Source organism: Gossypium hirsutum, chromosome A02 (genome assembly GCF_007990345.1).
Source record: "Gossypium hirsutum isolate 1008001.06 chromosome A02, Gossypium_hirsutum_v2.1, whole genome shotgun sequence".
Classification (NCBI taxonomy): Eukaryota; Viridiplantae; Streptophyta; class Magnoliopsida; order Malvales; family Malvaceae; genus Gossypium; species Gossypium hirsutum.
Genome location: NC_053425.1, coordinates 26149528 through 26172069, shown reverse-complemented (window position 1 = coordinate 26172069; position 22542 = coordinate 26149528). Strand labels below are relative to the sequence as shown.

General features: G+C 35.0%; 1 protein-coding gene across 4 annotated transcripts; it reads left to right on the top strand.

Moving 5' to 3' along the window:
* The first annotated feature begins 236 nt into the window (after window positions 1–236).
* Window positions 237–21068, top strand: LOC107951326 (alpha-glucosidase 2). 4 transcript variants are annotated; one of them, XM_016886335.2, is made up of 24 exons: window positions 637–792; window positions 894–965; window positions 1259–1550; window positions 1721–1789; window positions 1872–2009; window positions 2118–2235; window positions 2767–2849; window positions 2974–3069; window positions 3817–3985; window positions 4066–4208; window positions 4280–4366; window positions 4582–4767; window positions 6114–6281; window positions 8616–8736; window positions 8858–8927; window positions 9711–9798; window positions 9897–10017; window positions 10691–10884; window positions 10976–11084; window positions 11941–12096; window positions 18043–18145; window positions 18868–19041; window positions 20124–20269; window positions 20687–21068. In XM_016886335.2, exons 3-24 carry the CDS (start codon window positions 1308–1310, stop codon window positions 20875–20877), a joined length of 2973 nt encoding a protein of 990 aa, XP_016741824.1. In that variant the 5' UTR covers window positions 637–792; window positions 894–965; window positions 1259–1307; the 3' UTR covers window positions 20878–21068. The 4 variants fall into 4 exon arrangements, with proteins under 4 accessions (XP_016741820.1, XP_040947377.1, XP_016741824.1 ...); XM_016886331.2 differs by lacking the exons at window positions 637–792; window positions 894–965 and adding an exon at window positions 237–481; XM_016886332.2 differs by lacking the exons at window positions 637–792; window positions 894–965 and adding an exon at window positions 1061–1098.
* Window positions 21069–22542: the final 1474 nt, after the last annotated feature.

Here is a 22542-nt window from a genome sequence, read left to right as displayed (position 1 = left end):
AAGTTATAAGTTAAACGTTTTTAAAAATAGATTTAAGGAGTAACATTACATTTTTTTAATTGCAGCAGCTGACTTAAAAAAGACACCACGACTCACATTTATTTTATATATTTATTTTTTAATATTTTATTGTACCTACAAAACACTTTTGAAGTGTAAAAATATCACTAAAACTGTTATTTTCTAATAATAATAATATAAAGTGATTTGAAAAGGTCCGAATTACAAAATGCCCGACTCATTCAGTTTGGCAGGTAGACAGGTGTATCATTTCCAAACAGAATTTTTTATTTTTATTTTTATTTTTTCTGCAGCAAGTCATTGTGGTGTTTGCATATTATTGTTGAAATGAAATGGAAATGTCAGTGGGCCTTAGCAACAGTGTGAACGGCGGAGCAGTCTTGAAATTATCGTTTTGTCCCCTAGCATTTAGTCGATTTAATCCCTCTCCACCATCATCAACATCCAAATTTCTCTTCAGGTTTAGTGTTTTCTGCTTTATTCATGATCTTTCTGCTCGTGAAGCATTGCTTTAATTCGCTTTTGCATTTTTATTTATTATTATTATTATTTTGAATGGATTCTTCTTTTCTCTTGCTTTATTTGCTTGATTGTTTCACTCGATCATCTTCCCTTTTATTTGATTATAGAGTTTTTATATCTTAATTTTGAATTCAGTCTCGCTTCTGGCTTTATTCTTGTTGCAAAACCAAAAACAAGAATGGTGATGATAGGAAGGAGCTGTTATTCACGGACAAGCAGTTAATACATGCCATTTAATGCTTAATTTAAGTAAAAGCACAATCATATCGGTTCTATCTTAAACTGCCATTGCTTTTTAACTGCCACAGCATGCCTCGATATTAACTTTGATTTAACTCTTTTGTCTGCAGTCTCACTCACTCTTATTTCCTGTTTCCTGCTGCCTTCTTTTAACCCATCAAGTTCAGCCTTTAGATTAAAAGGTCAATTATGTTTTAGCAACTGCTGCTCATAAAACCATTTTATCTTCCGTATTTGATCCTTCTTTATTCTGGAATGTTGGTGCATCTCCGGATATCTTTGGGCTTTTCTGATGAGTGCTGAGATATGCATAGAGTAATAATCTGCAATCATTTTTGTGCGTAAATGTAAATGTCTGTGTGTGCATGTAGTGTTAAAATTATGTCGCTCTTCTAGAATTAAGCTTTTCTTGGCTTTGTTATAAAGTGATATGTTATGTTCTTTCTACTCTTCTAATAAATATTTTGGCATGCAGAAAGAAGAGTTATAGCAAGAAGCTTACTGGGAGAAGGCTAATATCTAAAATGACTGATTCTGAAGTGAAGGCAGCAACATCAGACTCCACTGCAGGGAAAATGATTTTTCAGCCCATCTTGGAGGATGGGGTTTTCCGGTTCGACTGCTCTGCAAATGATAGAGAAGCAGTGTATCCGAGTCTTTCATTTATAAATAACAAAAGCAGGGATGTACCAGTCATGAGTAACAAGACTCCTTCATATATCCCTTCTTTTGAGTGTCGTCTGGGGCAGCAGATTGTCAAACTGGAGGTTTGTTGTTGCTTTGCATTTTAGTATATTTTGCCTCTTCGAACCGTTGTGCATTTAGCATTCTGCCTATTTGTTTTCACTTTGATGGTGAAGTTTTCTGGTAGAATTTGAAGTCTCTTGTTCACTACTTTTTTCTTTAACTAATCTAGTGGAGTTTTCTTGTTGTTAAGTTTCCTGCTGGTACCTCATTTTATGGAACTGGAGAAGTTAGTGGACAGCTAGAGCGAACAGGAAAAAGAGTGAGTTATTTGCAAAACGTGGCTGCCATGAAATGTATTTTATTTTCCTAGCATTGCTAGTGATAAGTAAAGCTTCTTGTAGGTTTTTACATGGAACACTGATGCATGGGGTTATGGTCCTGAAACTACATCATTGTACCAATCACATCCTTGGGTTCTGGCTGTTCTTCCAAATGGAGAGGCGCTGGGGATTCTAGCTGACACAACAAGGCGCTGTGAGGTGGAGTGACTTTCCGTTTTTCAGTAATAAATGGATTAAAATCCTGTTAAAACTATTGTAGATTTATATATTTTCCTGTAACAGTCAAATAAACTTGTTATCTAGCAGATTGATCTAAGGACAGAATGCAGAATTCAATTTATTTCCTTGCCTTCATTTCCTGTCATTACATTTGGTCCATTCTCTTCACCGACTGCAGTTTTGGTATCTTTATCTCATGCAATTGGTAATTTCTAAACCTAAGCTTTTGCCCCTTGATATTCTTGGAGTTTATTTTTGCAACCACAACTATTTATTGTTTTTGTTACATCCTACTCTACCTCTCATTCATACCATGCAATTGTCTTACTTTTGCTTTGGGTTTGGTAAAACATAATTTGTGAAGCTGGATTACAGGTGCCATTCTGGTCCTTTGGGTTTGATTTCAAAGCTTGTATTTTATTTTAAAAATCTGCCAAGTATTTAGGTAAATTAACTAGAGTAAGTAAAGCATAGAAACACAAATATTAAATATGAATAGGTAGGTGAGAATGATAAATTCATACATATTCCGTTCAAGCAAATAACATGAGAGGTCAAATAACATGAGAGGTTTTATATTTGACTTGAAAATTCAATAACATTAATAGAAATGATAGGCTTTGTAGGCTAGATGCTATTCTGAGTTAGGAATTACTAATTTGAGGATGAGGTTGATAAGCATAACATCATCATTTTGGCAGTTTTTATTCTTATTACCTTAGACTTTTCTGCATAGGGACTGTTTTAATGCCTCCAAAGTGGTCACTGGGCTATCACCAATGCCGTTGGAGCTATGACTCTCAAGAGAGAGTTCTTGAGGTTAGTGCTTAGTTATCTAAGTTGCTGAAATGCTCTTCCTCATTTTTGTATGAGCACCTCATATCTGTAATGATTCTTTCATTGTTGAGAATGATAATACCGATCTTTAATATTATATTTTCAGATTTCGAGAAAGTTTCGGGAGAAGGGTATACCTTGTGATGTGATATGGATGGACATTGATTACATGGATGGCTTTCGTTGTTTCACTTTTGACAAGGCATGTTCTCTTTTAGATTATCATTATTAACTTTAATGTGGTTCTCCTATTCCTCTCAAATAAACCTACATGGAGATTAGTTGGGTTTTTTGGTCTACGAACTAGAGTAACTATATTTAGATGTGAACAATGATCGATTGACTTGTGATTGCCAAAGGATAGGCTCAATACGCGGAGTGGTTCAAAACCATTTGGTAATAAGAAGAACACTGGTTTAATTTATGTAAATACATGGATTTCATATATATTTGATACTCATGGATTTCATTTTGACTCCACGGTAAAAGGGAAAATTAGTTTGATGCCTCTTTAAATATATTATCAATGGATTTACATTTGAGTATTTTTATGTAATGATAGAGTTTATAATGCTTGAACTTGTAGGATTAATATATTTGACCAAAAAAAACACTCGTAGAATTAACATTCCTTATGTGAAGGTACTTCATAAAAAACTAGATAACTCTCTTAAAACTCCCATAATAATTTAAAGTTAAACAGGTTCAACATCCCTTGTAGATTGGAATTGCAAAAGTTACAATTCTTCTGTGTGGCAACTAAATATTCGGAAATAGCAGTCCTGTTCAACAGTTTCATACTTTGTTAGTGGCAACTGCTGCCCACTAAATATCCTCTATGTTCTGAGATCTGTCAGTAGTAGCAACGACTAGACCCAAACTATCTATCATACAATGAAACTTCAGTATCATATTTGTATGAAAATTGAACGATAATGATTTCCTTCAGGAGCGTTTCCCAGATCCAAAGTCTTTGGTGAAAGATCTCCACAATATTGGTTTCAAGGCAATTTGGATGCTCGACCCTGGGATTAAACATGAAGAGGGTTACTTCGTTTATGATAGTGGGTCTAAACATGATGTTTGGATACAGAAAGCAGACGGGAAGCCTTTTGTTGGTATTTTCCTTTACAAATTCATGTTTAAGCTTAGTTCTTTTTTTTTTCTTAGCTCTGAAAAGGTTTTTCTTGCTTTTTAGGGGATGTGTGGCCCGGACCTTGTGTTTTCCCTGATTTCACACAGTCAAAAGCCCGTGCTTGGTGGACGAATTTGGTTAAAGATTTCATTTCTAATGGTGTTGATGGTATATGGAATGATATGAACGAGCCAGCTATTTTTAAGGTGGTTCTGAAATCTTGCTATATGCTTTTTTCCCCTTCCGGTGGAATTTGTTCTCACTTTGCTCTTGACAGACTGTAACAAAAACAATGCCAGAGAGCAATATTCACAGGGGTGATCATGAACTTGGTGGTTGTCAGAATCATGCTCACTATCACAATGTAGTTCCTGAACCTTGTCTTTCTATATATTTTTTTATTCCACATTGCATCTAACCGTGGGTGGTATATTTTATTCATGTTTTCATTAGTATTATGGACAATCAGCCTTCTGGTTATGCTGATCAGCTGATTTGCAGTTGAAGTAATACTGAATGAACAATTTATTTCATGTGATATTTTTAAATCTTAGATCTTGGTATTGGTAACTATGTTAGGTCTATGGCATGCTAATGGCAAGGTCAACTTATGAAGGGATGGGATTAGCTGATCGAAGAAAGCGTCCTTTTGTTCTTACTAGAGCTGGATTTATTGGGAGCCAAAGGTATGCTGCAACATGGACTGGAGATAACCTTTCAAATTGGGAGCACCTTCAAATGTCTATCTCCATGATGCTTCAATTGGTAAGTCAAATTTGGATATCATGTTGTTTTTTTTGATGCATAGATGGGCTAATGAAACCATGTTTTTTAACCATGTCTTTTACCTTTCCGTTCTCTTCTCTTTGTCTTACATGGTGAAGCTGAACTTTAAGGCTGTAAGCATGGCTTTATCTCTGTCTATATTAATTTAATTGATGGGTCAATTTCGAAATTTTTTTATTTGTTTGATGTGTAGTTTCTCTATTGACTTGGTCTATTACTTTCTGTGTGTCATAAGTATGTCTCTCTTAGTTTTCCACTCTGCTGCCTTATTTTTCTCGTATATGGAAAATTTTAAGGATCTGGTCTTATGTGTGTGGAAGTGAAGCCTGTGCTGTATTAGTGACAGTGTAGAAGGTAAATGGTTTGTCTATTTATAGCAGTATTGTCAAGGGTGCAAGGTGCACCCTAAGCACTAGAATCCTTATTTTGCCTGAGGCACAAGGCGGAAAAGGGTACTCTTCTGAGTGAAGGAAGGTGCAATATGTACATGTATGTGTTCATGTACTTGTGTGTAAATGTAATAAGTGTAAGATATTTAGTAGAGTGGTCCAATTTATCTACAAAACATGCAAAATATTAATTTTCTTTTGTTGGGTAATATGCATCATTTTCTTACGGTCCTATGTTTGTTGTTGAATACTCAAATATCAAGAAGTAGAGAGTTTGATATAATCCCCTTTCTTATTAGTGAAGGTAAAGCTAATGGGAAAAAGTTTAAATAAAAGATATAAAGGAGAACTCGAATCAAGCAGTATTTCTTTTTGCACTGATTGCCCTGCAGAGAAAAAAAGGATGTTTAGGAATACCAGGCTTGCACCTAATCTCATGCACCTTGCCCAAAAGGGTTTAAAGCACTTCTATTGTATGGCAATAAGCAGTAAGCACATGCCTTGACAACACTCTTGTAGCCAAGAAACTATAGTGCACATTAATAGAGCTAGCTTTGAAGTGGTACTGTTCCCTTTATGTCTATGAAAGAAAGATGGAAGATTGGATATAACTGTTACTACGGTAATTGATAATTCTTACATGTGAAGGCCATTTTCTCTTATAGTGGGTAATTCTTTGGGACACTGATGAATGAACTACCATTTCTTACCTATTACTGAATTATAAAATTTTAAAAAAAATTCCTTTAGACCATTTTGTTAAACGCAATCAAGGTGCAGAATGCAGAGACACCTGTGGCAATGTTTTCTTTGGTTGATTGATCCTCCGACTGATTAAATTCTTCACCTTTATGTTTTAAATGGAAAATAAATGACAGCACAGATTTATGTGTTCAACAATTTACTGCTTTGTTTTAAATGTTATGTTATTTGTAGGGCCTTAGTGGTCAGCCACTCTCCGGACCTGATATTGGTGGATTTGCTGGAAATGCTACGCCCAAACTTTTTGGCCGGTGGTTGGGTTTTGGTGCTATGTTTCCATTCTGTCGTGGGCACTCAGAGACTGGCACCATTGACCATGAGCCATGGTCATTTGGTAAAGAGGTTTGTTATCCTTATTTCTGGTTATAGTGGAGGAGGAAATTGAACAGAAAAAACGAAGCTCTAACTAGTTGAGGAAAAAGCAAAAGAAAAATATGAGAACTGATTAAAAATATTAGTTACATTCAGTACATTATATAAAAAAAATGGGTTAAATATAAAATTAGTATCTGAATTTTTCTACTTCTTTCAGATTGGAACTTATAGTTTTCTTGTCCCAGATTGGTACCCGAACTTTTTTCCGTCAACTAAATTGGTACCTGAGTCTAACGCTGTTAAATTTAGAACAAATGGTAGAATAAGATTGTAACACGTTGCGTAAATGACATCATGGTGATGTCATAATCTAAAAAATATTAATAATCAGTAAAAATATTTTTATAACTATTTCTTTTTTTCTTTCTTTGTTTTTCCTGGTGATGTTTCTTCTTCCAATTTCCTTTTCTCTTATTTTTCCCTGTGACCTTTCTTTATCCCAATTTCCTTTTCTCTGCTAAACATGTTTGCTTTCAATGGCTGATTTTAATTCATATCCTTCACCTTCTGCTACTGTTGCTGCTTCTCTGTTTGACGTAGAATGTACTGAGTTTGATTCTCAGGCATGGAGGAAGCGAGTTCAAATTCAGGCTACAAAGATTCAAATTACCCAATAAAGTTTCTGGGTAGTTGGATTTTTTCTGTTTGTTTCCTGAGAAAATATGAGAAAGAACAAAAAAAATGGTTTTTTTTTTTTGTTTACATTACTTTCTTTTTAGCTTTTAGGTTCTGGATTTATCTCTGTTTTATATTTTAAGTCTTGGGTTCATCTTCTTTTTTGGATTTTTGCATTCAATTTTTCTCTTTTTTTCAGTTTTTTTAGTTTGTTTCCTGAGAAAATATGAGAAAAAGAATAAATGATAATTGGATTAGGATTTGTAAACTATTGAGACATAATCCAAGTTCCCTACACCTTTTTTTCAATAATGTTAACCTTGCATTAAGCTCTTTATTAGCTTTTGTTATTGGCATATAAAAATATTGTGAAATAATTTTTGCATCATTGAAAAATTTAACCTTCTTCTCCTTCATTAATCTCTGGTTTCCACAGTGTCCGCCATTGTTAACTTTCAAAAGCTTTTGATTTTCTGCTTCATATAATGTTCCCAATTCATTCCAAAAACCATTCTCTACAAAAAAGAATTGTATAAATATATATATAATTTTTTCAAAAAAAAAAAAATCAGTTTATGAGTGTAAAAAATATATTTCACTTTGGGTTAAGCTTGGATTTTGTTAACATCAACATATAAACAAACACTATTCATCAACGGACTAGTATTGTAAAAGCTCATGTCTTGCACGGGGAACTCATCGTCCACCATTAAATTATAAAATAAACTGAAAAGTAAAATTGAAAATTAAATCATGATTGAGGATATAACAGATATGAAGTTAAAATTTAAGAGGTGGGGGTTGGTTGATGGTGGTGGGAGAGGAAAACTAAAGGGGTTTAAGGGATGTGGGGGTTGGTTGATGGTGGTGATTGGGTGCTGAGAAAAGTGAAAATTTGGGAAGGGGGGTTGACAAAAGAAAGAAAGAAGAAAGATGAAGAAGGGTAGAAGCAGGCCCAGAAAAAAGAAAAAGAAAAAGAAAGAAAAAGGAAAACAAAAACAAAAACAAAAAAAAGGGTACAAGAGGGCACCACATGGCGGCACACGATTGGCTAGCGCTGGCATGTCAGCAAAAAATTAGTGGCGTTAGACTTGGGTACCCATCTGGGACAAAAAAAAAACCATAAGTATCAATGTGGGAGGAGTGGAAAAGTTCTGGTACTAATTTTATATTTAACCCTAAAAAAATACATGACTGGCAATGACTTAGGTTTGTATAGACTTAGAGATCACTACATGAACTGTTTGATGGAGCATGTTGCAGCAGCCTCCAAAGGTGTTTTGCTAATGCCAAGGGTTAATTTGGATGTCCATTTAAGAGGATATGATTCAGGAGCTTGAGTAGGCTTTGATGTTTGATATTTCTTTTTCTTGAGTTTATTTATGAAAGGTATTTCACTATTTACTTGGTTGCCAGAGATTTTCATTTAAGGATTCGATTCCCCTATTTTAATGAGTATATTTTAAGTTACATTTGTGAATTTTCTATTTAGAATCCACATACTTATTACCTGGAAAATAAGCAAAACTGAGTATATGAATAGCTAAATTACCTGAAATATATGTTCACATTAATCTTGTACAATTTGGTTCTATTTCCTCTTCCTTGTTAAATTGTTCTTAATGTTCTAGTTTTAGACTGCATTTTCCACTTGGTGCTGGAACTAACTTCAGTTCTGTCAAGTAGTGTGAAGAAGTATGTCGCCTTGCATTAAAAAGGCGCTATCGCCTCATACCACATATATACACTCTTTTCTATATGGCTCATACTAGAGGTACTCCTGTGGCAACTCCTGCATTTTTTGCTGGTGGGTTTCTCTACTTGATTAACTCAGTTATATTTATCTTACTAGGATTGTACTAAATGTTTTGTGATAACTTACTAAATGTATTGCTCTTTTCATTGGGACTGCTGATGACTCTTTGCAGATCCAAAAGATCCCAATTTAAGGACATTGGAGAGTTGCTTCCTTTTGGGCCCACTTTTGGTCTATTCAAGGTTCAATATCTCTCCCTTCAAAGACGAATTAACAGGATAGTGTAATTTTCGCTTAAATTATGTTGCTTCATGCATTTTTTGTTTATTTTCCCATTATGCACTTTGCTATTAGGAATTGACAGGCAACATACCGAAATTTAGTTTTGTTTGGAAGACTGTTTCAGTGTTTGCTAATGAACAATTTGCCAAAGACCATGTCTTGTTTGGAACTGTAATGATGAGTGAGTAACTAATTGGAGAATTGTCTGACCATTGGGCTGTACATAGTTGCAGTAGAAGCGTAACTTCTCTTTTTTGTCATACAACTACTGTGAAGCCCTTATTTTGTTCTAGCAACTTAGTAGGAAAATGAAGAGCTATTGTTTGCACAACAAATACAGCTAAAAGACTGTCTATTATAAATTTCTGGAACAACATGATAACATGATTTGTAAATGGAATGAAACAACTTGAACTTGTCGTGAACTATGCTACCTCAAGAATCATACTTCAGACATGTTTAAAGAGACATTTCCCTTTTATAATAGACTGTAAAATATCCTTAAAATTGATATCACAAATAAATTTGATCCCTTATTATATGATGTTTGTTTCATCTTGAATTTTACTGCAAGCTGTTCTTAATTGGTGAACTAGCAAATTGAAACTGATTCTTGTAGTATAAAGTTGTTACCTTTGAACATTAAAATGTGGTAAGTTAATACCAAAGTGCTCATTTTTAGGATATTCTATCTTTTTTATTTTACCTTGCTTTACAGATTGACAATTTATATTTGTTATTAGCATAATGCCAGATCTGGGATCTGATAAATTACAACCCTTGTTGCCTAAAGGAATTTGGTTGAGCTTTGACTTTGATGATTCACAGCCGGTATAAGTTGCTAAATAACTAGCTTCCTACTTTAATGAGCATCTAGTTTTGCCAATTGCAGATATTTGTTTTTACTTGTTCTTTCTTGGGTATTTCAGGATTTACCAGCTTTATATTTGCAAGGTGGATATGTTATACCTTTCGGTCCTCCTCATCAACATGTTGGTGAATCTAACCCATCGGATGATTTAACGCTTATTGTAGCATTAGATGAGCATGGTACTTTTAAGTAATTTGATACATTTATGCTATTATTATCTGGTTCTTGTGTTTTCCTTGCATTGTGTTAGATTGGGCTTCAAAAGTATCGTCTTTGATTTTTATACAAAATTATATAAGGCTAGCTGAAGGAATGTCTTACGCTCTAGAAAAATTTAGATGTTCTCCAGCCTTAGAAATACCTTTGCACTTAGCAAATATGCCAACCCTAGAGGTTCCATGTGTATGTCAATGAGGGCCTCCAACTTTGAAACTGTGTTGCCATAGAAGTGGAAAATTTCCTAATAAGTTGCCCCAAGCAACTTTAGCTTATCATTAAGTGTAAACTCTGTTGGGAAAGGATTGTGGAATTCCAATGTATGTTTGTTCAAGTGTTTATCTTTTGATAATTACCTGTCTTGTAATATCCTATGGACATTGTTATGGAAGTCTGCTCCTCAAATATCAAGAAAAACTTGGAAAGAATGGAATGTATGTGTTGGACACATCCATATCAATCAACTCCGTGGTGCAAGTAGAATAGGTTGAAAGAAAATTTTCAGGGTATTCATTCCTTGAAGAATTGTACTGAACAATTTTCCAGTGATAGGGCTTTTATGCTGCATAAAAAGTCTCAAGTGATTTTTCGATTGTTTGGGATCTTATGACTAAAGCTAAATCTTTTCTATTACAGGGAAAGCAAAAGGCTCTCTTTTTGAAGATGATGGTGATGGATATGGATTTACTGAAGGTGAATATCTTTTAACTCATTATGTTGCGGAACTTGAATCTTCAGTTGTCACTGTCAAAGTATCTAAGACTGAAGGATTGTGGAAGAGGCCAAACCGTCGCCTTCATATTCAGCTGTTGATTGGTGAAGGTGCAATGGTATGTCTCCTTTTCCAAAGAAACTGACATTTGCATATAAAAAAAATTAGAAGCATGCTGCAAAATAATTTAATCCATCTTTTTTAAACAGATTGATGCATGGGGTAATGATGGGGAAGATCTGCAAATAGAAATGCCTTCTGAAATTGAGGTCTCTAAGCTGATATCTTCTAGCAAAGAGCATCATAGGTTGCGCTTAGGTAAATTTCTCTTCAAAGCCCCTACTATCATTCATTTCTTGGCAAACGGTCATAATACGAAACCATTCAAATTTCATTAACTCAGACACTATTTGCAATGGCTGTTTGTTGTCTTATCATAAAGCAGCTTGGAAGTTTGGCCCTAGATATGACTTTTTTTGTCAACCTGAAGATAAACCATTTTAATTAAGCCCTTTTTTTTGTATTATTCATTTATGGAATATGTAATTCCATATGTTTGATTTAATCTATTCAGTGAGTGCATTTTATCATGTTAGGTAAAAAGGCATGCAGATTGTTTAACTCATTTGATTAATGCAGATCACCACTTTTTGTTAATATTTTTGGAACTTTCTCAATCAGGTCTTATTCCTGATGTGCATAAAATCATCCTTGGTAAAATAGAGGAATGTTAATTGAGTTAATCTCCTAGACAGACTCCTCCATATGGTTAATAAATGGGTCAATTTAAATCTGACAATTATTTGTATGCCCTTTTTGCATGATATGAATATGTTTTGAAGTTGATTCTTTCAAATCTGCACTTGCCAGCTTCATGTTAATATGTAGTTGCATCACTCTGCCATTTCTAACATGCATTTAACAAATCTTTAGGTTGAGCTTCCCTTTTTTATATTTGTATCAGAGTTTCATTTCATATCTTATTTTGGGAGTTGAATGGTGCATGGATCTGCCATCTCAAATTCTATTTTTAAAACTCCTACCCAAAACATATAAAAACTTGCATCAACTTGACAACCTGCTTGTGGTCAAAAGATTATTTCCTTTTATACATATATTCAATATTATTTGATGATTTTTTTTTCTTTTTTAACATCTTAGTTTCAATATGCAGAAAGTATCAAGCATATTCCTGATGTGGAAGATGGTTCTGGACACAAGGGAGGAGAACTTTCAAGGACTCCGATTGAACTGGCAAATGGTGATTGGTCACTAAAAATAGTACCCTGGATTGGGGGTAGAATTATTTCCATGGTTCACCTTCCTTCAGGTATTCCAATGTATCCCAAGATTTTGAATCTAACAACATAGACCTTAGTTTGGTTACATGTCCTTAGGAAATATGATGCTTCATCTGTGGTTTGCTTATAATTTTCATATTTCTATTGTAGTTCCTTGAATTTAGTTGGTTAGTGAACGAAATATTGAAAAATAATTAACGAGGCACAAGGAGAAAGAGAGAATGAAATTCATCATCAAACAATACATATATACAAGTATGAGTCTACTCTATAAGGAAAGTAAATAAAATCAAATCCCTAATATATCTTGCTTTAATCCCTAATATTTAGCTATATTATTTTATTTACATATCTTAACACTCTCTCTCAAGCTGGAGCATAAATGTTGTTACAAATATAATCAATTCAAGGTCCACTAAGAGATTTCATAAAGATATCTCCTAATTAATCCCCCGTTTTGACATAACCTGTCAATATGAGCTTTTGTTGAATCTTCTCACGAATGAAGTGGCAGTTGACTTCAATATGCTTGGTTTGCGCATGAAATACTGGATTGGTTTGCTGGTGACGACTTTTTAAATTCCAACTCATCCAGTAACTATTGTAACCATAATTTCACACATAGATTGTGTCATGGCTCTATATTTGGATTTTGCGCTAGACTGCGACACTACACTCTGCTTCTTGCTTTTCCAAGAAATCAGATTTCCTCCCACAAAAACACAGTAACCGGTAGTTGATCTCTTATCCATCTTTGATCTTGCCTAATCTGCATCAGTGAAGCATTCAATGCTTGTGTGCCCATAATTCTGATATAGAGGCCCTTGACCTGGAGCTCCATTTAGGTAACATAAGATTTGTTCTGGTGCTACCCAAACTGTTGGTGAAGACATGAACTGACTCACAACTCTCGCAGAATATGCGATATCAGAACGAGTAATTGTGAGGAAATTCAGTTTCCCAACTAGTCTCCTATACCTCTCAGGATCGTCAAATGAGTCATTATCTTCCTTCATAAGTTGCAAATTGGAATCCATTGGCTTGCTGCACGGTTTACATCCCGACTTTCCAATTTCTTGAAGTAAGTTAAGGGTATAGTTCCTTTGAGACAAGACAATACCCTTCTTACTCCTAGTAACTTCAGCGCTAAGAAAATAGTTCAACTGTCCCAAATCCTTCGTTTGAAATTGAGTATGATGGAACAACTTCAAAGTAAGAATGCCTACATCATCACTTTTAGTTATAACAATACCATCAACATAAATTACTAAGAGAATCATGACTACCTCTGAGTGTCTGTAGAAAACTGAGGGATTACCACTACTCTTCTGTAAACCAAAATCCTGGATCACCTCACTGAATCGTCCAAACCATGCTTGTGGGCTTTGTTTCAAACCATATAGAGATTTTCGAAGACACACCATCGCACTCTTCCCTTGAGAAACAAAACTAGGTGGTTGCTCCATATAGACCTCCTTCTATGGATCACCATGCAGAAAGATATTTTTCATATCAAGTTCGTGCAAGTGTCATGGGCTGTAGTTCAAAGCCCGTGACCATCGCACCAAATGCATCCGGTAGAGGTCTATTGTGTAGATGGGGATCATTTGGCCCACAAGAACTAGCCCGATTCAGTAAGTTGTTGGAGAAGCCTGTCAGATTGAAGCTTGGTTGGCCCGATAATGAAGATATGACAACTTAGGCTAATTTGGTAACTAATCTTAGAAGATTGAGTGAATCATATCTTGTAAAGATTAGATTAGATTTGATATGTCATATCTTGTAAATCCCTAAAATCAAGGGATATGGTTAATCTCGTCCGTCGATGTAAATGTATCTTGACCGTCGGTTTTAGTGGAGCTCAACTATAAATAGAGAGCCTTCCCTTCATTTGTACTCACTCCATCCATTGTATGTTGAATTCTTAAAAGTAATAGAATTCTTTGAGCATTTACTCAAACATTTTGTATGCATTCTTTCTTTAGCTTTCTGTTATTCATTTGTAGCTTCTTTTGGCACAATCGCTTTCGCTATACAAATTGGTGTCTTAGAGGAATTCTAAAAGAATCTTCACTTTTGGGTGTAAAGGATGACTTAGCGGACTTTAGAGCAAACACATCACCTAAGACTGCACGGATCGCGAGACGAAAGATCTAGTCCCGTGACACAAGGGCCACCTGTATGTAGCCGCTATAGAAATGAACAAAAGAACAAATGAACAAAAGCCATTTAGCCACCGGAAAAAGTATCCGAGTAATCAACCCCATAGGTTTGAGCATATCCTTTACCAACAAGATGGGCTTTTAATTGAGCAACGGAACTTGATGAGATAAGGTCTAAAGTAGTCATCTCCTCTATCGTTGCATCTCGCCAGTCAGGATGAGATAAGGTCTCCCTAACAGTTTTAGGGATAGAAATAGAGTCTAACAAAGCAATGAAAGAACTAGTCGGGATAACTGATCATAAGAGACAAAAGAGGAGATGGGATAAGTACACTATTGTTTACCTTTTCGTAGGCCAATGGGAAACCTCAAAAAATCAACAAACAATCCATGAATCCTTTTTCGATCAAGCAACCGACCACTTGGCTAGGATTGAAAAAGGGTGTCTACATCAAGGGTGGAAGTCGGTGGCGGGATGACATCCCACTCACCCACACGCCCGGCGTGTGAAGTAGAATCGCAAATCTTTAGGCAGCGTGTGAGCCTCATCCGTTGGTCCTCTAATTGTCGAAAAGTGTAGATCGACTGTTGAGATGGTGGCGCTTCTCCTTGCGTCGGTGATGTACCCAAAAAACCACTTTGAAAAAATAACCCATGAAATACCCAAACGGTTCGTGTTCATAATAACGAAACACGATCTCCCTAAATTGAGCCAAGAGGCTTTGATACCATGAACAAAATACCGAAAGAATAATTAACGAGGCACAAGAAGAAAGAGAATGAAATTCTATATATCATTCATCATCAAACAATATATATATATACAAGTATGAGTCTACTTTGTAAGGAAAGTAAATAAAATCAAAATTTTAATATCTTGCTATAATCCCTAATAATCAACTATATTATTCTATTTGCATATCTTCACAATCAGATTTTTTGTGCCATTTTCTATGATGCCAATTAACATATATTTATATAGTCTTGGCTGTCTTGTGTAGTTGCATGGGTGTTTGAAGGATTTGAGATGAGTCCCTATTCTTGTAAGTAGTCTCACTGGACCATAGAAAACATATAAAATAAATCCGCTCCATTAGTTTTGACCTTTTGTCGACTTCATATTAGGGATGGCAATGGAGCAAGGCAAGGGGATATATTGCCAAATCCATCTTTGCTCCACTGTTGGCATGTCCTGCCTTGACCCTCGCCTTGCTTTGTCGTTGATGTCAAAACTTGAATACCACTATCACCTCCATGGATGTCGAATGCATCATTAATAGTCCCATCTCACCTTATTTGTAGAATTTTAAGGATGGAAATAGAATTGAGAGATGGAGAATTTGAAAGAGGAAAGAGGCAAGAAATTGATAGAATTTATAGGAGAAAAATACATGTTTGCCACTCATTCCTCCTTAATTCTAGTAATTCATCAAGTCTCTCAAATTAAGATAAAATCAAATTAATCATGAAAAAAAAGGAAAAACAAAACAAGAGAAATTCTAGGAAAACCTTCATAATCTCTTTATTCAAACAAGGAAACTAAAGAAACTAATTCGGATTAACTTTGGAATTCTACACTCCCCCTCAAGCTTGTGAATAGATGTTGATCATTCCTGGCTTGGAATTCAATTCCTCAAACATTATTCTTGAAAGAGCTTTTGTTAGAACTTCTGCCACTTAGTGATGATTAGGTGAGTGCATTAGTTTCAGGATTCCAGCTTCAACCTCTTCTTTAATAAAATGGCGATTTAGTTCAACATGCTTGGTTCTATCATGATGAACAGGATTTTTAGCAATACTGATTGCTTCGAAATTATCAAAAAAAGGCCTTTATGGGAGTTCTCTTGTTGAGATTCTTAACTCTTCAAGTAACCTTTTTAGCCATAATCCTTCAAATATACTTTGAGCTAAAGATCTATACCCTGCCTCGACACTACCCAGAGAAACAACAGATTGTTTCTTGCTACGCCAAGTTACCAAGTTTCCCCGTACAAAGGTGTAATAGTCTATAGTGGAACTTTGATTTGTAATGGATCTCATCTTAGCCAATCAGCATCCAAATAGACTTCAACCCTCTTAGTCGTTCCTTCTTGAAAGAATATTCCTTTACCCAGGGTCATCTTCAAGCATATAAGAACCCAGTATACTTCTTCAAGATGTTTTTCATTTGATTTGGTGCTGGGAATAGTCTTTTTAAATATTGGAGGATGACCTAATCTATGGTGCCACAACATGATTGCACTACTGTTATTGGAAGCTATTGAATAAATTGGAAATGACACACTACTTACAATTTGAGTTTATTTTGTGGGAGTATTGAGACTGTTTTGAAGATAGAGCCCCACACATTTTTTAGCATTGTCAATCATCCTCCCCAATTCCAAGTCTTGAAATTCACAATGAGTTGGGAAGAAATTAGTAACGCAATTCAAATTTTGGGTGAGTTTTCTAATGGGCAACAAGTTACAAGTCAAGTTGAAACCAATAGCACCGAATTTAAAATCAGTCTGTCGATGATAATTACTGATCCTATCCCTGCCACTTTGGACAGTGTTCCATCGGCAATCCAAACCATGAGATTTTCGGAGCTTGGTTTGCAGGTATTAAGTAATGTAGTCATATGATATGATGCACCCAAGTCTACTATCCAAGAGCTGTTTTTTGCATTTGGGTAGTCAAAGCCATAGGGAGATCACCTATTTGAGCAACAAAGCTTGTTCCAGTGATATTGTTGGTAGAGTTGGATTTGATGATGGGTTTTGATGGCTGAGCAGCTTCTTAAGGAACTCAATCTGCCCTTTGCTAAAAGCTGTGGTTCCACCATAACTATTTGGAGTGTTGATTTCAGAGTTTAAGTTTGGTTTTTCAGTAGCCTTTTCAGAGGCTGGGCTGTGTTTTGTCATTGAAGACTCAATTTTCAAGAAGAGATGAAAACAGAATTGAGAGATGAAGAATTTCACAGAGGAAAACTCAGTAATTTTTCTTATTCCATAAGCATGAAAATGCCAGAATTTATAGGAGAAAAATGACATGTTTGCCACTAATTTTCCTTAATTCTGGTAATAATTAAATCCCTCATATTGAGATACAATCAAATTAATCCTGAACTAAAGGAAAAATAAAACAGGAAGGACTAGGAAAACCTTCCTAATCTCTTTATTAAAACAAGGAAAATACAGAAACTAATCCCCAAAGTGCAGGGATTAACTTTGGAATTCTATAGTTTCTTTTAATACTTTCAATGTGCATTTGACATAGACGTAGAAGAATAAAGTATGACTATTTCACCTAAATATTTTAGTGTTTATTGTATAATCTATTGTTACATTTCTATCCTTTGAAAAGTTAAAATGGGTAAAATAGTGATTTCAAATATTGTAGTGGGGCCGGGGCAGGGCAAAGAAATACCCAAATTGATTCATACTTGTTTTTCAAAAAAAAAAAAAAAAAAGGAAAAGGAAACGCCCTGCCCCAGCTTCGCTATTAGAAGAAATAAAGAATCCTCTTCATTCGGCGCAAATCAGTTGAAAATCCATCAGGTGGTTCATGTTTTACCATCCTTATTTCAGATATACTCGATAGTTATATCAATGAACAGAGCAAACTGGCTACCTTTTGCTTTGGTATGAATAAATAATGGGGAAAGTTGATTTTTTAGTTAAAGAAAGTTCTAGTCCTTATGGTTTGGATAGGGAGCGAGAGTTCTAGTAAAATAAGAAAGCAAGAGTTCTGTCACATTTTTAATTTGAAACTAGCCTGCATGGAGTTGCAAATTATCACTTATACTCACTGCCTTCTCACTCTTGCATGCAGGAAGCCAGTGGCTTCATAGCAGGGTTGAGATTTACGGATATGAAGAGTATAGTGGTATGGAGTATCGGTCTGCTGGATGTACAGAGGAATACAACGTCATGCAGTGAGTTTCAGGACCTGTCATTATTCATGGATATTGTTTTCCTCTCATAAAAATAAATATAATTAGATTCTAAAATCGTTAAATATTGTGAACTTGATGTTTGTTTTAAGTAAAAGATCAAAGTGATGTCCTTGGTGTTTATCCCTTATTCTTCTGTTTGCTTCAAACTAAAACTAAAGAAAAGGCCTTCTCTTGATATGTCATTTAGGTCGTAAGTTTTCCCCATCTAAGAATATGGTATCCTTAGATTGAGCATTGTGTTTATTTTATTGCTCCTTGTACATAATGGTATAAGAATAGATTTACATATTGAACCAAATATAGATTTTCTTTCATCTGATTGCTCATCAGTTCTCCCCTATGTATCAATAATTTGTAAATATTTGCATCCGAAAATGAAAGTTAAAATTCACTGCCTCAGATTTGATATATTCTTTAAGGAATTAAGGAAACTGTGTTAAAGATCTGGCACATGGCTGAAAATAGTAGCAAGACAATAAGTGAAATATGTTTTAGTGAACCACATCAGCTATTGCTACCTTAGTACAAAGTACTCCATACTGGTATCTGCAGATCTCATATATTTCTCCAAATAATCATGATAAAAGACTTAACTGTTTCATTGATTTATGAGGTTCTTTCTGGTGATAAGGGGAATTAGCTCCATTGTTGCAGTCTTATATTGGGTGTATTTTTATTGATAAAAGATTCATTTCGTGTAGGAGAGATCTTGAGCATGCAGGAGAAGAGGAATCCGTTCTGTTAGAAGGTGATATTGGCGGCGGTTTGGTTCTTCAGCGGCAGATAACCATTCCGAAAGATAATCCAAAAATTTTGCGCATTGAATCCAGTATTTTAGCTCGCAAAGTTGGTGCTGGATCTGGCGGATTTTCAAGGTTTTTTTCAATTTTCACATCCACTTTTTTTTTCCTTTTCCATTTTTCTTTTAGGCTGTTGTTTGATTATTTAGTCTGATTTTGGGCTTTGTGACAATATTAGCAAAAACTTGGCATGTGATGGAATTGTTTAATGGAATGAGATTTGTGTTTACATGCATGGTAAAATATCTGGTTAATGATCAATTTTCTGGAATGAAAGTGAAAAAAAATAAACGAACATGTTTCTAGTACGAGCAGGTAGCAAAAAATAAAAACTTTGTGAACTGTTCATAGATTCTTAAAAATTCACAAAGTTATTGGTGCATTCATGTAACACGTAAGAATTAGAGACGGCAAGAGAAGAGGACAAATCTTTAGGGAGCCCTCTAAATTTAGCAAATGAAGAATTTACTTGAAGAGGTAATTGTATGATTTGTTAAGTGGTTTAGTATCTGACCTGGCCTTATAGTTTATGGTTTGATCAGACCCCTCTCCCTAGTTCCTATTGTTTGAAACTTTCTGTCTTATTTGGTTGTTGCTTCTTGCTTCTCGTGTTTTGCAATTAGTGTCAGTTGGCATGCTTGTCCCATTTTTTAGTGTTGGCTTTACATGTATGGCCCCAGTTGGATTTTATGACTTGAGTGAAGATTGAACTTACTTGCCTATTGTTATTTGGTCGATGCTAGAAACATTATTTAATTTTAGTTGAAAATGGCCAAGGCTTGTTGTAGTGGTTTTGATTCCTAAGGAGGGGTATGGTCCGAGGTTCAAATCCCAGTTTCCATTCAGACTTCCTCCCATGTACCTAAAGGCTTCTTGTAGTGGTTCTGAGCACATGGTTAGTAGAAATGAGTATTGTATAGTGGGAAAGAATGTATTATTCAGAGTCACATTACTCGTATGAAAATAAGAGAACAAGTACTCCTACTGAATAAACCCTAAAGTAAATCAAATGTGAGAGTTTATTCATCAACTTATCAGACTATTCCATAACCATTTTTCATCTTTACTTCTTTTTTCAATCTTTAGCTTTGCACTATTTCCATCCTGTAACCCGTGAATATCATTATTTATCGTATCATCAATGTTTTCTTTTGTAGGCTGGTTTGCTTGAGAGTTCATCCAACTTTCTCTCTCTTGCACCCAACAGAAACGTTTGTGGCATTTACCTCTGTGGATGGCACTAACCAGGAAGTTTGGCCTGAAACTGGAGAAAAATTTTACCAAGGGAATCTTCTGCCTAACGGTAATGCTACCTGCATTTAAAAGTAACAATTTTTATTATTACAATCGTAATAAGTATAGATTCCCTAAATTACCTTTAAAATATTGTAAACCGGAGGCTTAGCACAATTGGTTCAAATAGTCACCCTTAAAAGGTGGTATTGGATAGATTTGAGATTCGACTACCAATACTTCAACCTCCCCTCTTATCTGAGGATTTGGCCTCTGCCTCCTTTGTATAAAATATAAATAGAATAAACTGTGAGACCTTAAGCTCAATGAACGGCTGGTGTTCATCTTCTTTCTTGAAAAATATGGTTTGACTAGAAGCCAATATCATTGATAAATGCCATGATTTTGGAATCATTGATTCCATTTGCTTTTCTTTAGGTCTTTTTATATATGGTAAAATCCCATGTGTTTCTTTTATAAAATTCAGGTGAATGGAAGCTCGTTGACAAATGTCTCGGTTTAGTGCTCATCAATCGATTTAATGTTGGTGAGGTCTATAAGTGCCTCATCCACTGGGGAGCAAGGACTGTAAACTTGGAGCTCTGGTCTGAAGATCGCCCCGTCTCAAAACAGTCACCACTTCAGATTTTTCATGAATATGAGGTGAGAGAAATCTGAGTAAATTTCTCTCATATTATTTTAGTTTATGCTCTGATCGTCGAGTTGCAGAGTTGGTTAGGGAAGTCTTGAATTATGAGTTCTCGTAAGACATAATTTTGGATGGTTTTAGTCAAAATTTTCATACTTAGTATTTCTTTTCATGTAATAATGTACCTTGTATATATCTGTGATATATATCACTTACATTATATGATGTCTTGCGGTAGTTGTATGCTATGTTGCTCTACATGTTTTTTAAAGTGCTCATGTTCGACATCTGTGTGTGACACATATTTGGACATGGGCACAAAACCAGGAATATTGGTAAATGGGCCAATATATATCAAGGCTTAATTATTCTATCTAATTATGGTTCCATTCTTTAGACTAAGGTTTCAAACTTAAGGTTCAATTTATCTAACTTCATAAACATTCAAATATTTGTAAAATTCTCATTTGTTTGTGAGGAACGTTTGCCATCGCTTCATAAAAACAATTTTGAAAATGGACATCTTTAACCATTTGCGAGGACTACTTGTTTGAGACAATCATTTGTGACCTTTTTTGAACTTAAAAGTAATTTGTAAAAGAAGACGTCCTCATCCATTTGCAAGGAATAATCGACTGACTATTACAAGTAACTTTTAAAATAGGACGATCTCACCCATTTGACAACTTTTAAAACGGACGTTAGAAATAAAATTCACCAACTTGATTAATAAATGAATTGGCTGCTATGAGGATCGCATCAGATGAAGGATAATCTATAGAATGTAGTGTGTAAGGAAGTCAATCTACAACAATGTAACTAGGACGTTGGATCAAGGTGTTCAGGCTGATTCTGAGACCTTTAAGCAAGTCAATCTACGGCAATGTAATTGATTCTGAGGCCTTCAAGCACTCTCTTGGATCAAGGTTCGCCTTTTATGGCGCAATATCATTTTGACATCATAAGGTAACCATGATCAATTTCATTACACTAATGTTAGAAATTGAACATCGGTAATGACAATGTGAAAAGATCACAAAGAAAAAGAAAGAAAAAATAGAACACACAAATTTTAGGTGAAAACCCTTTCGGGAAAAAACCATGGGTAGAGGAGAAGAAAATTCACTAATGTCGAAGTCGAATGATTTAAGAGGAGTTTCGACTACATCTATTTATAGGTTGAAAAACCTAATTCTAATCAATGTTAAATATATTATGCTAATAAATGCTAAATATATTATACTAATAAATACTAAATCTTCTAGAAATAAAAAATGTTTTGTTTAACTCGACTTATAAGGAAATTTCTTAGAATTTGGGTCACACAACTCTAACAATGTTTGCTTTGACACGAATTCTCAACGAACAAGTTCTTCACCACGAACTCTCAACAAACAAGTTCTCCACCTCTTCCAAGAAACCCTAAAGGTATTCATCAATAATGAACACCAACCAAGTCCAAACAATACTCGAACTTGGTTATAGGAAATGACTTAGTCATCATATTTGCAGGATTATCATGAGTACTAACTTTCTCACAACAATATCACCACGAACAATAATATCACGCACAAAATGATATCGAACGTCAATGTGCTTTGTTCTCTCATGAAACATTTAATCATTCGTAAGGAAGATGACACTCTAACTATCAGAAAACACTTTACTGATCTAAAGTTCTTTATTGAGTTCAC